An 18,758-nucleotide genomic window follows, 5' to 3' on the forward strand; every position below is an offset into this window, starting at 1 on the left:
TTCCAACCACTCCGCATACTCCATTTTCCCTTAGGATACGCTAGCTTCTCATTTTTCTCTTATGTCTGAATTTATAGAACTTTTAGTACGCTTCCCAGGGGGTCACCCATCCTAGTATTTCTCTTAGTCCAAGACGCTTACCCTTGAAACTCTCGATAAAATCCAGTTGTGTTGAAAATATGATATAATTGCACCCACCTTGCGTGACCTTTATCACCTAATCTCGAGCAAGTCGAGGTCTTAGCATTCCAAAACATTCTCATAACGCATCTCCCTCCGAATTAGAAAGGATCTCTTATTCTTCCAACTACACAATTATTACCTTGGCCTTTTTAATCCTCAAAATCCAAATTTCACCTGTATGTATGACTACTTTCCATCCTAGATTTCAAAATTCCCCATGGTGACGAAAACACCTTGGTCACCGTTACTTATAAATACTTGGTTGTCGGCCCCTTTTGATTTCCGCTAAAACCGCTATTAGGTAATAATCTACAGCAAATGCACATACATAGGAAATTCCAATAAATTCTCATATACCTGTAGTCGATCGGTCTCTAGTCTGATCTGGAGATCTATAAGGTGAAGTGTGATCTTCATCATTGTCTACCCACCATCTGCTCGTTTGGCCTTCATCATCTCTCTCCTCCGAGTCCGAGAGATATGGATAATTGGGCAACTCTTGGTTTACCGACGGCCAGGATAGGGGGCTGGACTAATCCGTAACACTTACCGGGGAGGTTGGTCTGACGTAGTGCTCTACCATACAAGTAGCTAGTACAACCTTGGGGATCTCCTCCTCCGGTGTCCCAGACGAATACTCAGACGGGTCTGTGTCATAACTGGCCCTGGGGGGTCCTCCTCCCTGGATGTCAAAAACTCTAGAGGAATCATCGCTGGGTCCTCCGAGGGATCAGTCTCAATGGAATAACTAAGGCTCGTCCAGCTCGGTCCCGGAGCCTGGGGTCCTGGATCTATTCTGGGGGCCTTCTTAGCACCCTCACTACCCGAGGTTGATCTCTTCATCTTCCGTCAGTCGGCACCTACCTACAGGAAAAAGAGGTCAGATGCGATCTTTCCTAGACTCTGGCTCTATCGCACGATCTAAGACAAAGGAAAGGTCAATGATTCCTAATGGCCACTGTGAGCCTCCTCGTTTATAAGTGTGGCGGCTTCACGACCCCCGCCAGGACTCTACCGGATACGGTCTGTAGACAATCCCTAGGACAAACTGCTCTGATACCACTTTTGTCACGACCCAAACCGATGGCCCAGGACCAGTGCCCGAACTGGACACCCAGATATGAACGTGATCGATATGATCAGACCGAAACTGGAAACAATATAGCAATCTGTAAAAGCACGCTGTAAACTCGTCATATCATACATCAAAAAGAACCGGTTTCTCGAGAAGCCACAGCAAACCAAACATAACAAAATATGCAAGTCGATAAGGCTGCCACTACGCACGGGAATATCCAAAACAAACTACATCTGCATAGCTGATCAAACCGTATAAACGCAACCCATATATGTCTACAGACCTTTAAGAGTATAACAAAGCCTATGTAAAAGGATCTGTACCGAAACGACTCGAGCTCCGGAATACTAGAGCCCTCCAAGCAGCTGAGCTGAAGTCCTAAACCGAAGGATCACCAAACTGAGTGTTTGTACCGGCGGGCATGAAATGCAGCCCCCGAAGAAAGGGGGTCAGTACGAATAGTGTACTGAGTATGTAAGGTATGAAATCAACATTTACATAAAATCCTAGAAAACATTTGAGACATGTCAATGAATGGGAAAAATAAATGCATCAGTACAACTATATCAAAGAAACACATATATCCATAGAAATATCACAACAAAGGCCACATCGTTACCCCTGTCAACTGTGCCATATATATACACACCATAACAAAGTCCACAACGTCACCCCCTGTCAACTGTGCCACACATATACACATCACAACATAGGCCACAGCGTCACCCCCTGTCAACTATGCCATATATATACACATCAAAAAGGCCACGCGTCACCTCACAATAATCATTCCCGCGTGCATACATATATACATCACAACAAGGCCACAGCGTCACCCCCTGTCAACTGTGCCATATATACACACAACAAAAGTCACAGCGTCACCACCTCAATCCATATATACACACAACAAAGGTCACGGCGTCACCCCCATTCAACTCTCATATATATATACAACAAAGGTCACGCGCGTCACCCCATCAATCGTGCCTTATATATATACAACAAAGGTCACAGCGTCACCCCTGTCATCTGTGCCTTATATATATATATGAAGAATGAAAATGAGTGCAGTACATAATCAAAATGAAATAATAGAACTCTATAATGTCACAAAATAGCTATATACATATATTATACTCATGGCATGTATAGGAGTTCAACTAAAAACTATCGCCCTATCCCACCTTGAAGGAACAATTTATAAGGTGAGATCAACAACAATGAAATTAATCGAGAAAATCATGAAATAGCTTAACATTTTTACATCATCATTGAAATCATATTTGAGACCTTTAAGCCTAAAATCATCCTCAACGTAATCCTCATAAAAACATTCTCATTTTTAACATCATAAGAAGCATTAGGAGTCATAAACTTCTAGCTTTTGAAATCAAGGAGGTTATGGAAACACTTATGGACTCATACCATAGGAATCATGCCTTTGAAAGAAAGGGACGAGCCTTAACATACCTTTCAATCGCCTTAGTCGTTCAACGTTTATCCTTCCAAGCTCGTAAATCTACATATAAACCATTCATACTATTATTAGGCTCAATGTCATACGCTCATCTTAAGCCTTCAATTTAATTCCGTTTAGAATATGCTGAAATTTGGGCAGCACCTCCCCTGTATATATGCCTAGCCTGAAATCACAATCCAACAACCAATAACAACAACAACAATACCAACATCACAACAATATTACCAATAGGCTCCATAAAACATCCCACACGATGTTTTCCAAATTTCTCAACTAACCATAACAATATCCACAATACCATAATCAAAGAATTATATTAAATTTAATCCCAAATTAATCCAAAATCTCCTTTCAGATTCATTCCATATTCATCATCTTCACTTTAATAATTTGCAACTTCTATACTGTGATTCTCTTCTTTTATAGGACTTGTTAAACCTTCAAATCAACTTAATCATGAGAAATAGGATGGAAAACATACCTTACACTAGAAGAACTTCACCCACTCAACTTCTTCTAAGACCAAATTTATCACAACATTAAATGGAGACAAGAACAATCCTTCTCCATGACTTAGCTTGGGGCTTTGGAGTTTAATATGCTTTTGTGATGGTATAGAATGTTTTGGAATGGTGGAGAGCCTTCAAGAATATTCTTGTAGTGGAGAGAGAAGTGTGGAAAATTCTAGAGAGGTTTGGAGAGGTTAGGGGAGTTCTAGAGGATTATGGAGTTGAAGAAAAAATGACTAAAATGAAGTGTAGAGGCCCTTTTATAGGTGCCAAATTCGGATGGGGCCGGGTCAAAACATAAGTGGGCTTTTAAGTGGATTTTTTCCAGATTCCCGCCCAGGTTCGGGTTCTTCTGACCGTCCGTTTTAAAATGCCCATAACTCACTGCTCCGATGTCGGATTAACGAACGGTTTGTTGCGTTGGAAACTAAACTCGATGAACTTTTTTTTAGGATTTTGAAACACCTTAAAACTCCTCATATACTCGGAGATATACCTTTCCAAATTTGACCCAAAATTCTATCCAGAATTCTGCCAATTTTTTTTTTCCAAATTTTTGAGAAACTTATTTTCTTCGCTTTGCTTGGTCCCGGAATCTTCTAAAACTCTCCATACATGATATTTATCATTAATCATACTTGATAATGCATGTCCTTTGGTTTCAAGGTTGTCCTTCCCGGTTACGACTTACGACATTGTAATTCATCCTTTACTTCATTGTTACGAACTTTCCATGGCTTGTACGTTCCAAAACTTCACGGAACGTCTCCGGTACTCCATTAATATGGTGAAGTACGTGGCATGCTCATGCTCTGAGAATGCGAGGTGTAACATGTGAATCCCCTCTCTCAGCTGCAACAAGTAGGGATCCCTAAACTGTTTCTCTTTGACTTCAACCGCTAAAGAGGAAAGAGCTCTATTCTGAACAACCACACCACCATCCTGGGAGTCCAAAAGTCAAACACCAAGACTGGCTAAACGGTGAACTTCCCCGCTCATAACTCTCTTGTTTGAATCAACGTGGGCTAAACTTCCCATGGAACGCCACTAAGAGCATCGGCTACAACATTCGCTTTCCCCGGATGATAGAGAATATCCACATGATAATCCTTAGGCAATTCAAGCCATCTTCTTTGCCTAAGATTCAAATTCCTTTGCTTGATGATATACTACATGCTTTTTTGATCTGTGAAAATATCAACATGCACTCTATACAAATACTGACGCCAAATCTTAAGTGAAAAAATCACAGCTGCCATCTCTAAATCATGAGTCGGATAATTATTTTCGTGAACCTTGAGCTGACGAGATGCATAAGATACAACCTTACCATGCTACATTAAGACACATCCGATACCAACTCCCGAAGCATCATAATAAACCACGAACCCTTCGGTTCCTTCTGGTAGCGACAAAACTAGAGAAAAAGTTAGTCTTTTCTCCAACTCTTCAAAGCTTATCTCATAAGCATCTGACCATTGAAACTTAACCTTTTTCTGAGTCAACTTAGTCAACAGAACAAAAATAGAGGAAAATCCTCCCACAAAACGTCTATAATAGCCGCGTACCCAAGAAACTTCTTATATATCGTAAACCGAGATGGTGCAAGGGCAACTCCTTACGGCATCAATCTTCTGAGAATCAACTTAACACATTCACCTGAGATCACATGGCCTAAGAACACCACTGAATTAAGCCAACACTCACACTTTGAGAATTTTGCAAAAAGTTCGCGATCTTTAAGAGTCTGCAATACTATTCTGAGATGTTCTGCATGATCAATGTTACTACGGGAATACACCAAAATCTCATCAATGAAGACAATGACGAGTAAATCGAGGTAAGGCTTGAAGGCCCTGTTCATAAGGTCCATGAAAGCAGCTGGCGCATTTATCGACCCAAATGACATAACATGAAATTCAAAATGGCCTTAACGGATTCTGAAAGCGGTCTTCAGAATATCAACTTCCTTAACCTTTAACTGATGGTAGCCTGATCTGAGGTCAATCTTGGAATAATATTGGGTACCCTGAAGTTGGTCAAATAAGTCATCTATTCTGGGAAGAGGGTACCTGTTCTTAATGGTGACTTTGTTCAACTGGAGGTAGTCAATACACATGCGTAAGGAACCATCCTTCTTCCGAACAAACAAAACTGACGCACCCTAAGTGAAACACTGGGCCTAATAAACCCCTTATTAAGAAGATCTTTCAACTGAGATTTTAACTCTTTTAACTCTGCTGGAACCATTCTGTACAACAGAATAGATATCGACTTAGTGCCAGGAAGTAGATCAATTCCAAAGTCAATCTCCCTGTCAGGAGGGACTCCCGAAAGATCTTCGGGAAAGACCTCTGGAAAGTCATTTACAATTGGGATGGACTGGAGAGTTGGAGTCTGGCCATCTGAATCCTTGACTCGAAATAGGTTGTAGATATAACCATTGAAAATCATTTTTCTGGCTCTTAGGTACGAAATAAATCTACCCCTGGGTACTACTACATTTCCCTCCCATTTTATGACTGGCTCATTACGGAACTCAAATCTTACAACTTTGATTCTACAACATACCGTGGCATAACATAAAGCTAACCAGTCCATACCCATGTTCATATCAAAGTCTACCATTTCTAATTCTTCTAAGTCAGCTATGGTCCCGCGGTGATAAACTAGAACTGGACAATCCCTATAAATACGCCTAGCTATGACTGACTCTTCCACTAGGGTGGACACCTCAAAGGGTTCATCCAATTTTTCTGGTTCAATACCAAACTTCTTTGCCACAAATGGGATTACATAAGATAAGGTGGATCCTGGGTCAATAAAGGCATATATGTTAAAATTGAAAACTGTTAGTGTACCTGTGACCACATCTGCATGAGCTTCTGTATCCTGACGACCTGTCAACGCATACAAACGGTTTCGTCCTCCGCCTGCGTTTCCAGACTTAGCTGCAAAGGTGCCTCTACTGGGCCTAATTATTATGAGGGACTGCTAAATTTGTGGACTACGCCACGGAACCTTTGGTACCTTATCTAGCTGATGGACAATCATTCTGAATGTGGCTGTTCTGGCCGCAACCATAGCACGCGCCTTTACCCATACGACACTCACCTAAGTATCTCTTGCTACACTTGCTGCAAGGTGGAATAGTATAGGCTGACTGATCCATACTCGTCTGAGAATAGGAACTCGATGGTCTGAAGTTTTGCTTCTTATCATTTCAGAACTTTAGGACTGGGGTACTTGCTGTGGATGGAGTAGGTCCTGCTGACCTGTTCTTAAAGAATTTCCTATTCACATTACCGCTGACCTGTCTGGTAGACTTGACCTTTTTGTTGAACTCCTTGTCTTTCTCTTTCTGCAAGGCTTCCTCCTCCTTTGGCTTTGTCTTATTCCCCTGTATGGAAGAAACCATCTTAGAGATAGTCATTCCCCCGTTCTTTGCAGCAGTATTTGCCCCATCGTACAAATGGGGATCCAGACCACCAATAAACCTCCTCACTCTTTCCCGCATGTCCGATATCATAAGTGGAGCATTCTTAGCCAGACTAACAAATTTCAAATAGTAGTCTTGAACTGACCTGCTATTCTGCTTATGCTTTAGGAATTGCTCAGCCTTAGCTTCTCTGACTTCTAGTGGCATGAAGTGGTCTAGGAATGCGCTTGTAAATTCATCCCATGTAGCATTAGGTGCATCCTCACCTCGGGATAATTCCCAAGATTCATACCAAGTGTTAGCAATGCTCGGTTACGATGAGCTCCAAAAGTAGTCGCTTTTCGATTTGAATCGTCATAATCACGAAGATTTTCTGAAGAGCATCAATGTAGTCCTGAGGGTCCTTGTCCTTCATTGTCTCCATGAAGACTGGGGGATTCATCCTGAGAAAGTCCTTAGTCTTAGAAGACTCTCCATTAATCCCTGAACTTGACCCAGATTCCTGAGCCTGGGCCAGAGCTACTACCAGTTGTGTGAGTATATTGATAGCACCCTTAACATCCCCATCTGAATCATAAGAATGTGTAACTGTAGGAGTGGTTGGGGCTGTTGTTTGAGTCGCAACGGTCTCTTCGTGAGCTACATCCGCAGTAGCCCTCTGGCTAGTGGCTGTGGTCCTCCTAGTGTATTTTCTTTTCGCAGGCATTTTCTGAAACTACGTACACACACGAATTAGAAAGGCATCCTGAGAGTACTGCTCTAACTGCACGATCTAGAGTATGAAAGAAGTGAGACAATCCTGAATGTCTTGGTGGTCAACTATTTATATGTATGGGGTACTCAAACATATAAAAGTGACCCCACAAGACACGGTTTCATAGACTCCCTAAATACACTTGAACCTAGTGCTCTGATACTAAGCTTTGCCACTTCCCGAACCATGGCCTGGGAAAAACACAACACTCGGTGCCATACTACATGTGACCGAGTGAACCACATGGCCTGCTGAATCATTATGAGGCATACATGAGCGAAAATATAACATGAATGTCATGAGCTTTTATAAAACAAGAGAATCATAACATTAATAAAATACTAATTTGAAGCATGAATGCGAAAAGATTGTAAATGAGCCAAAATGGCTATCCAACTCTGAGCATCTGACATGACATGTCTGACTAGTCTAGTCTATGAAACCTCTACATAAGTCTTAACATGAAAACATACTCGCTGGGACAAGTCGCCCAAAGATACCATTAAATGCATATCTTATCATGAAAATCATAAATAATAAATGTCTAAGCTCCGGAAGAGATGGGGCTCACCAACAAGCTGATAAGTGCGAAGTCCTACTAGGCAGATGCATTGTCCTGTAAATCAGTACCTGCACCGTGAAATGCAGGCCCCCGAGCAATAAAAAGGGATGTCAGCACATTGAATGTACTGGTATGTAAGGTAACTGAATGAAATAACATGGAACATGGAAATAACATAATACAGACTAAACTGAAACATGATCACGAACATGAGTATATATACATATATAGCATGTGTAAAGTATCGTGGGTAGGGAGAGCAGTATATATAACCGATAACATGGTCTGGTACTTGCGTCCTACCAGTAGAACACTCATACCTTGATAAGGATATGAGATTTAATAATATTATGAAAGGATCTAGTTAATATGAGAGATCGTCCTAAGTATGGGTGGAGCGATCCTCATCCTACGGTGGCTACGTAGTTTCAGGTTGCTTGAAGCCTTCTCGGTAATTAATGCAACTCTAAAAAAAACATGAAAATGGAAAATAAGTGGCACTTCCTGCCCATGGCTTTTGCATGAATCATAACTTGCATGTACATGGATATCATTCGTATTATTCTTGCATGAACTTATAAAACATATACAGCTTTCCTTGAAAATATCATGATAGTTCATAAACTTGCATGTAAGAACCCATGGAATGCAAGGTATGGGTTTTCATGGATTACGGACCGATTCTCAATAATCATAATGATCTATCAACAACACAATGAAGAATTTATAAAAATTTAATACATGATATAACATGGGGCATGGACCTAGGGTTATCATGAACATGGTTAAAAATCCTAGTTTTCGTAAAGCTTCATACTTTATGGAAGAAGAAGCGTGGGGAAGAACAATGATGTTTCCACACGTAGATAGTAACCCTACATACCTGGTAATGCTCCAAGCTTGAAGTAAAAATCTGAACTTGGAAGAAGAATTCTAATCCTTGGCCTTGGATTCCTTTAGGTGGGTTTTCTTAGAAACCCTATGTTAAGAACATGAAATTCCTACTTAGAATTCATGGGTAATTGATGGAATTCACTTAGGATGTTCTTAAGGAGCTTAACTTAATGCTTGGAGAAGTTGAGAGGAGAGAACTTTCATGTTAGGGCTTGAGAGGAATGAGACTTATGAAATAAAACTAAATTCCCGTCTTTTAATTGTTACAGTCGCGGTACTGTTATGGATCGTGTTACGATCCGTAACACATGTTACGGTCTGTAACACTTGACCGTAACGCGTGTCAAATTTCTAGAGAGGGTCTGAGTTTTGAGGTTGGGTTACGGACACAAGATACTAATCGTATCTCGTGTTACGGTCCGTAATGATGAATCGTCCTTTGATCCAAGTTACTAGACGGTGATTTTTCGAAGCCATACCCGTTACGATATGAATGACGGTCCGTAACACATGTTACGATCCTTCCCTCGAAGCGTAAAGCTTGGTTTTCTGAACTGAAACATAATTTCAATTCCAACACTTCCCTTCTTGGGTTTCTAACCTCTTGAGTCATGAATATGGTTTAGTACGAATTTACGAGATTTTACACACTATCCAGCCAATAAAGTAAGATAAATAAGTAATCAACAAGTATAAGTCAACACAAATCAGAAACCAAGTATACGTTGTCACCTAGGTTATAGCATCTAATCCGGTGCCAAGTCTCAATATAATCAATCCGAATCCAAATAGCCCAAGTACATCACCAGATCATCAACACAAGCCATAATGCAATGCAATGCAATAATGTATGAAATGTGGATGCAATGCAATGTTGTGTGATATGTGAATGCAATGCAATGCTGTGTACACATGTACTCCGGACGGAAGTATCGACGTCTCGGTAGCACAACCCATGGGGGACCCGTGAAGTCTATGTACCACTCATTCCGGATCTTTCCCCAACGGTTGAAAGAGACTCCAGATCTTTGCCCATGGAGGGTCATCATCAGTACAACTCATGGGGTATCTCATGGGAGTCCATGTACCACTCGTTCTGGATCTTTGCCCAACAGTAACAAGTCTCCGGATCTTTTCCCACAGAGGATCTTTATCAAATCATATCATATCATATAATATCATATCACCCGGAACCACTTCCCATCGGGCATTTAAAACATTTTCTCTTATAGAAACCAAAAGTCTTTCATAAATCAATTCCAAACCAATTCCATCATGTATGAATGTATAAATGCATAAATGCTAAATCAATGCAATAAATGCCAACAAATATGCTATGGAAGTCACAACACTATAAGCCCTATCAAGACTTATATAAATCAACTCGACAAAGAAGCATGACCTCATCATCAATAGTCCGATCAATATCACAAGTACCAAGCATTGGTACGCCAATAATATTATGAAAAGGCTGCACAAGCCATATAGAATACTATCCTTGTATCAAACGTCAACAAGTAAGATACTTCAATATCATGAAGAGGTATAACAATAGTCTCCAATATCTACTATCTCCACATGGCATCAAGCCAACAACAATAGAACAAATCAAGTCACAACACAACAGGGTGGCTAGCCCCAATCACACAACAGGGCCCAGCCTAAGACTGTCACGACCCAACCCCGTAGGCCGTGACTAGTGCCCGAGGCCGACACTCGTATACACTCGTTAACTATAATCACCACAATCAAGCACAATAGGGAACTTATATGTAAAAAGGCAAGATGTCGTCTCAAAACTGTCGCATATATATATATATATGTGTGTGTGTGTGTGTGTGTGTGTGTGTGTTTTGGGACGCTGTGTGTAGTGGCAGCCTTGTCAGCTGGCATAGATATATATATATTTTGGAAGCCGTGTGTTATGGTAGCCTTGTTGGCTCGTATGTATATATATATATATATATATATATATATATATATATATATACGCAAGCCGACAAGGCTCGCCACTACGAACGGGAACGCCCAAAACATAAGTCATACGAAACGAACAAGAACTATATACAACCCACACACATGTCTACGCACCTTCAGGAGTGACAATAAGAATATATGACGGGACGGGGGCCCGCCGTACTCCCCCCGGCATAAGCATATATATACAACAAAAGGATCTGTACCCAAAATATAGGCTCCTGAACAAGGGAGCACTCCAAGATAGCAGAATAGATATCCTTATGGGCGGATCACCAAAACGAGCGTCGTATCTGCGGCATGAAACGCAAATTTCGAAGAAGGGGGTCGTACAAAATATGTACCGAGTATATAAAGCATGAAATACAAGAAACAGATTATAACCGAAATAAGAATTACGTAAAACAAGTACAATAAATCCAATACCAAAACGTTTGCTTTTGAAACACAAATCATGTATGTCACTATCATATATCATATCCGGCCCATTATAGACTTATTGAACATGGTCGCCACCCCGTCTTTGGCGCCATAACACAAGATACCTGCATCACGCATAACTCCGTATCACAGCATAACTCCGTATCACAAAGATAGCATCATAACACAAAGATAACACCATAACACAACATAACACCATAATATAATATATATATACCGTACCCGGCCCTCTAGTGAGGGACTCGGTCAAAGATGTAATAACAGTATGCACGAGCAGAGTAGTGAATAACCATATGCATATAAATCATCTTTTGAGACTCAATAGATAAGTAGACTAACCAACGCTCGAGTATCAGGATGATAGCCATATTAAGTACTCTTTGAACATCATTATGAACTATATCAAAATAAAGCCTCAGGGATCATAGACATGTATCAAATTAATACGAAATAATGTTTATGAAAGTTATGGTCATTAGATATTGTGAAGTCTTTCAAGAATAGGAACTTTTACGCATCGTTTACTATCCAATCATATAGAAACTCGAGGGCAAGAGTCGGCTATATTAAGAAGTCTAACATCAAGAAGTAAATAAGAATCATAAACATGTCTTCTAACTTATGAATAGAGTTACCCCGAAGCTCATATCGTATCACACTTACATCTAGGACATGCCAAAAGAAAGAAGGGATAGCTTTACATACCTTTAGCGTTTACTTGCAACACAACACATATACGCTGCCCAATAGTGTTTCAACCTATATTAAGACGTCAAGAATTACGATTAAACTACGAAGAGATTCAAAACGTATCCTAACGTTAATAATTCCTTTCGAGATAATTAGACGACGCTTCGCTTATATTCAAACCAACTTCATACAACCAAGCCAACATCACTAATCATATCTTCAAGGATCAACCCGAGACTATCCAAACATGACTCGAGGACACTCCGGACAGCCCATACAACACTCCAAAACAGCCCAACCAACACACAACACAACATATAACTTTCCAAGTTCAACAAGAATAACAACAACACATTCTTTTCTTCCAACTTCATGAACTATACCAACAACCACACGTTAACAACATCATTTACATAAATGCAACAAACTATATTAACATCATATTAACTTCTACAACAGCCCACACATAATTACAACTCCAACTTGAACCATTAAACCCTTCATTTTCATCATAAAATCCATAACAACAACAACAACCAAAATATCAAGTAAAATCAATTCACCATTTCATACACAAACAGCCCCTACACGGCTTCAACATCAACAAACATAATTCCATGAATTTTATTCATTTCTACCCACTACAACACGTACAAACCATCCACAACATATGCAAAAGAAGATTAAACCTTACCTTTAATACTTGGCTTTTCAACTTGGCTCCAACTTGTGCCTTGAATTTATACTTGTTCTTGTTGCTCCTAGGATCAATTCCACGTTATTATACACCTTCTAAGGAGTTGAATTGCTTGGAGAAAATTAAATTTTTAATCACAAATTACAAGTTCAATCTCAAATTTACCATGGCCGAGAGCTTCTCTCTCCTCTCTAACTTTCTATGTTGGTGAAGATGATGAAAATGGCTTGCTTTGTCATCAACTTACTATTTATGTGGTGCCTAGGTGTTGGACACATGTCCCACTCATGGCTTGAGCCAATCAAATGTGGCCAAGCCATAGGTGGGGCCCACACGGCCACTTATGGCTTAATTAGTGACTAATTAGATTTTAATCCCCACTTAATAATCTAATCATGGTTAATTAATCCCTAATCTCCATAAATATTTCCATACCAAGTAAAATTTATAAGCAACTCGTGCATCGAAATAAAATCGGAGGTTAAAAGTCTCTACCTCGTATCCCAAATAACCTTGCCCTCGACTTGTCGCGATTAGCTTAAAATATCCCAATGTATAAAAATACGGGATATAACAAAGAAAATATCTAACCCAACTTCATACCTGAAGGTTTACATGCTTTCTCCGATAATATTATTTAAATATATGCTTCGCTGAATGAAGTATCACTATAGGGTAAGCCGTAACTTACCTGGAAGGCCGAACAATAATATCACCACCAATCACACCTTAGCCTTTCCTTTCCTTTCCTTTGAGCCTTGAGATCAAGAAAGTCTAGTCATATATACAATCTAGATTAGAAATCATTGAATATCGATACCTATTTTTCTATCATTCAAATTGGGTCAAAAATCAACCCTAGAATTTGGGCAAAATGGGAAATTCGTGGTAAATTATCCAATTAAACACTAAGTGATCAAAACCCATCAACTAATTGCTAAATCAACTCAAGGATTCATCCAATTTTGAAATCCAAGCAAAACCCCCAATTTTGGGTATAAACCCTAACTCTTGAATTCAAGAATTCAACACTAATAATAGAAGATATATGATTGAAAACCTTTGATACATCATAATCTAGCATAAACCCAAGCAATTTCATCATTTAAAGCAACTTAGGAAGTCTAACCAATTTTATGAACTTCTCAAGAAAGACCCATTAAACCTTCTTTCATGAAAAACCCCAATTTCCTACTTTAGAAATCATGGATTAAAGCTTAAACCAAGGGAATGAATCAAAGGGAAATACTTAGATTATGGTTTAGACCTTACCCCATGGAAGAAACTTGAATAACATCCTTGAATTCTCCCAAACCCAAACTTTCAAGATGAGAGAAACTCCAAACAACATTAAATAGTAAAAATGCTCAACTGTTCTGCCTCATTTCTAGTGCCAAACGATCCCAAAACTTTCTTTTGATGCCTCCAATGGATTCCTTGAGAAATTTCACTCAAGTTAGGCTTTTGAATCACTTAATTTGACCTTATAATGAATGAGATATAGTGGTTTCAATATTTGGAAGAGTGCAGATTTTAATACGAATTCAGTGGCAATTTCGTAATTAATCTGAAAAAAAAATCTGGCAATCCAATTCTTAGTAAAATGACCATAATTCCCTCATACTATGTCGAAACTTGATGATTTCAGTTGTTGTGGTTCCGAAATTATGATACGGATATAATGGTTTAGTCGAAACACAAATCAAAGGCCATTTGCTCAATATGGTAACCTTTATGCTCAAATTGATGTCGAAACCGAAAACAATCACCATACAATCCAAACTTATTCAAAACTCATCGGAATCTAACCAAACGTTGTGGACATGTCCAAAATCATCATATAAACTTATTGGAACTTCCAAAATATTGACACAGAATCATCTTGACCCGATGTTGACCGGGGTCAACTCCAATTCTAACTTAATCAGTTTCTCAACCAATGATCCAAATCATTCCCAAACTCTTCGGGAACCAAGCCAATAACACCAATAAGTCATAAATCACCCTCCAGACCTGATGGAACTGTCAGAATTTGATTACCGACACTTTTACCCAAAAGTCAACTTCGAGTCAAACGATTTTCGCTTTAAGACCAAATTTTCTAAAAGTCATTCCAAAATCCAAAATGATGCCTAGGGAACTGTGCCACCAGCCCCCGCAGTTCAAAATAGTACTAACAAGGCTCGGGGATGAGTCAACGGGGACAAAAATGATAAAAACGTAATAACGACCAAACGGGTCATTACAATTGCCCGGCCACTCTTCTATCCTACTGTCTTTTTTTCCTTAACCTGAGACAGACTTGTATATTTCAAACTTATATATTTTGGACTTGTATTAGTAGCTCTTATACTATTCAGACTAGATTCCTTGGGTAGTTGTTGTATTCCGTATTGATATTTATCTATGACTTCTGTTGCTCTTATTTATTATTTATGTTGTTGGATGAATCTTTAAGGGATGAGTTTGCCTTTTAGGTGGGAAAATGGTAGGTGCTTGCACGATCAGTGATTTGGGTCGTTTTGTTTGTTATTGCACTTTTTACCCATTTACCCTTTTTTAACCTTCCCGAGCCTTGTAGTTTGATTTTGATCTGTGGGGATGGGCGACACGTTTCCTGTGGTAATCGGGCAAGTTTTATTGCGAGTTATGAGAATTAGAGCCATAAAGTGAAAAATCGTTGATCGATAGTTGACTTTTGGGTAAGCGAACCTTTTTTGGAAATCTGTCGATTCCGTGAGGTCCGAAGGGTCGATTATGACTTGGTGGGATGTTCAGTTCAGTTCCCGAGGCACTCGGGTTTGAGCTATTGGTTGGAAAGTTAGTTTTTGGCCATTGGGTGTTGACCGGATCAAATGGACCTTCGATGGAATTTTCGAGACAACGAGCGAGTCCGTAACATGTTTTTATGTGTGTGTACTTGTATGGTTTGTTCCTAGGAGGTCACAGGTGATTGTCGAGATTTGGGAAGGACTTAGTGAAAAATTAGGATTTTCTGGTTTTTGGTGTCTCGCTCCAATAAGAATGGGTGCCCCCCAACGAACCAGCCTCAGCGAGGCCCGGTCTGCCTGCACTGAAGTATGGGATTCCATGGGATTTCGCCCTAGAAGATAAAATTCCACTGAGGCGTATGAGAGGCAGTGGACCTTTTTCCGCTGGAGCGGAAGACGCTGTTCCAGAATCATTAAATGCTTAAATTAGACCCTTTATTTCCTATTCCTAAAATTATTTCTCCAAAGTGTCTCAAGGGAGATTTGAAGTGTTTCTGAGTGGATTCTTCTTGGGGTAAGTCTCTCTAACCTTGTTATCCATTATTTATCTTTCCTAAGCTTGAATCAATGGTGGAATCTAGAAAACTAGTTGAAGAAGATGAGCCTCAAACTTAACTTTGTTATTGAATTTTAGGCTTCTAATGTGAGATTAATTGACGGATTTGACTAATCTAAGAATGAAATTTCTTTAATTAGTAACCAATAGGCTTGAATCTTTCATTTGAGTTAAGAAATTGAATAAGGAAAAGCTAGGGTTTGTGCCTAATTTGGGGGTTTCGCTTTGAATGATTAAATTGATCAATAATTGAGCTAAATTAGCAATTAGAATGTAGAATTGAACTTTTAGAATGTTGGGTTACCAATTACACTCTTGAAATACTCGTTTTACCCTTATGGGTCCGATTTTCCTCTTTTCTTAGTTGAATTTTCATTCGAATGAATGTATAGAAATATGAGTACCGTTATTCCCCATTTCTAACTTAGATTTTGATAATGACCAGCCTATGAGTTTTTGGAGGCTCTTTGGAAGGGCAAGGCTAAGATTTGATGGTTCGTGGCACCAGCTTAGCATCGAGGTAGGTTACGACTTACCTTTTTGGTTAGACTCAGTTAGCGAAGCATATGTAGAGATAATCGTGCCTCTAATCATGAAGAAAGCATGATTAGCCTTTAGGTATGAAATTGGGATGGATATTCTTAGGTTGGTATTGTTGTTGACCTTGTAGGCTTGTCGCCTCGTTTCTTGTGATTTGGCTTGTGGCTATGCATGTGGTTTTGGACTAGTTGTTTAATTGTCATGTAACAGTTGTGATACATTCGGCTCTCACTTATCTTCACATTTATCATTGATGAAGGAAAGAACATGATTCAAAAGATTGATGTTGTGATATATGCTCATGTAGAGGCACGATTGAGATTTGACATAATTATACTTGAGATTGATATTAGGCATATCAATCATACACATTCTACATAATTCATTGATATGAACTGTGATTTGATATTAGAAATGATAAGAGATAAAGTGAAACTTCCGAGGCTTCTTATTATGGTGTTTGCTACATGTATATTTCCTATGGCATCTCTTGCATGTATTGATTGATGTTACCTATGTAGTCCGAAAGGAAATAGTTCCAGACGTGGCCTTGCACAGATTTAGTAATAAGTTTGTATTGTTAGTTGATTTACGGATGTTGTTATTTTTATTAACCCTCATGGTTATTGTTGACTTGGACATTCATGCATGCATTTCATCCTGCATTACTCATGGTAATGTGGTGTGGTTCCAATGGAGTAATTGATGGAAAAAGATTATGGAAACGTATGATAAGGAAGTGAATGTATGAAAGTCACCTCTGGGCTGTTTGGGAAGTGACTATGGATAGTTTTGATATGGACTTTGCGGGTCCCCCATGGGTCATGACTATCGAGACATGGAGGTATTTTGTCCGTAATTTGGGTTGTGACAGAAACTGCCAAATACGTGAGTATACATTAACAATGAAGACTATTTCATATTGAAGTCAATCTTAGGAACCAGAGTTATCTATTGCATACAGTGGATGAAATAGACTGAATTTAGGCATTTGTTTGACATTTGATTGACTTGCACATACTCTAGAAACGCTCATAGTGACTAACTTTTTCTTTGCACTCGAACGTATGTATACACACAATATACAGGGATATACATGGATTGAAAACATGTTTGAACCAGGCAGATGTTAGCACTTGCATATATTTAAGCTTAATCTTTGTGGATTAAAACTAATGAGTCATCTTATGAATATGCTAACAGCACGAACCTCTCAATCAAACCAAACTCACACAAGCTAACTTCACATTTGACTAACAAACACACATACTTGAGATAGGTTATTCACAGCTTAATCAAGGCAGATAAAGCATATATCCTCTTCATAACTTAACTTACCCTTACATACATAGATCCGTGGTTAGCATATTCAAATTAGCTGTCAAACATTAAACCTCATGCTCAATATTTGACTATTCTATCCAGGCTAATCCATTAACATATGTTCATCTTCAATCAAACTTTTAGACTAGAAAAACTCAATTTGTTAAAGGTTTCAGCGAATGCTAAATCCCAAGGTAAATTGAGGTTTTTTTTTGCTCTATATTCGACACTTGTGTGTGTATTTGCTCAAATGAGACTTGTTCAAAGTGAGAGGAGTGGGGTTGTTTATATAGAAATCCCCAAACCCTCAAACATGTGGGACAATTAATTTTCAAACAGGATTCTTCATGAATCCGTGTAATTTGACAAGGACCAATAGAAATTGTGAAGATATGGACAAAACCCCTTAAGGATTCATCCTTGACTGAGCTTGATTTGCAAAAAAGATAAAGAGAAAAAAAGAAGAACTTACCTTGTTTGGCTGAAGTGTGTGGAGAAAGGGAAAATCAATTATTGCTTTGGCCAAATTGGTTGAACCAATGACTGCAAAAGCTTTTTGGCACTGCGCCTTTGCCATTTCAGGCTATGTGATGTGGGGAGGGAGGGAGAGAGAGAGAGAGAGAGAGAGAGGGATGGTGGCTAGGGTTTCAACTGAAACCTTTGCCAAAATTGAAATGAAGGGTGTGTTTGGTATATCTGTATTGATATACCAACGCTGGGCCGGGTCAAAGTGGATTGGAATTGGGTCTTTGGCCCAATTAAATTAATTCAACAAATTGAAAGAAGAAAAAGGTCATTTTATGCAAATGTGGCTACGATTTAACCTGAAAATAAACCCAACATTTCAATTATGGCCATAAT

At 39.2% G+C, this 18,758-nt stretch overlaps 1 protein-coding gene across 1 annotated transcript; it reads right to left on the reverse strand.

The window, feature by feature from the left end:
- Positions 1-4,871: 4,871 nt before the first annotated feature.
- LOC132047494 (uncharacterized) lies at positions 4,872-6,425 on the reverse strand. Its single transcript, XM_059438531.1, has 5 exons — positions 6,368-6,425; positions 6,115-6,186; positions 5,967-6,066; positions 5,490-5,813; positions 4,872-5,109 (listed from the first exon to the last, which is right to left on the reverse strand). The coding sequence occupies exons 1-5, from the start codon at positions 6,423-6,425 to the stop codon at positions 4,872-4,874; spliced, it is 792 nt and encodes a 263-aa protein (XP_059294514.1).
- Positions 6,426-18,758: the final 12,333 nt, after the last annotated feature.

Source organism: Lycium ferocissimum, chromosome 2 (genome assembly GCF_029784015.1).
Source record: "Lycium ferocissimum isolate CSIRO_LF1 chromosome 2, AGI_CSIRO_Lferr_CH_V1, whole genome shotgun sequence".
NCBI classification, from domain to species: Eukaryota; Viridiplantae; Streptophyta; class Magnoliopsida; order Solanales; family Solanaceae; genus Lycium; species Lycium ferocissimum.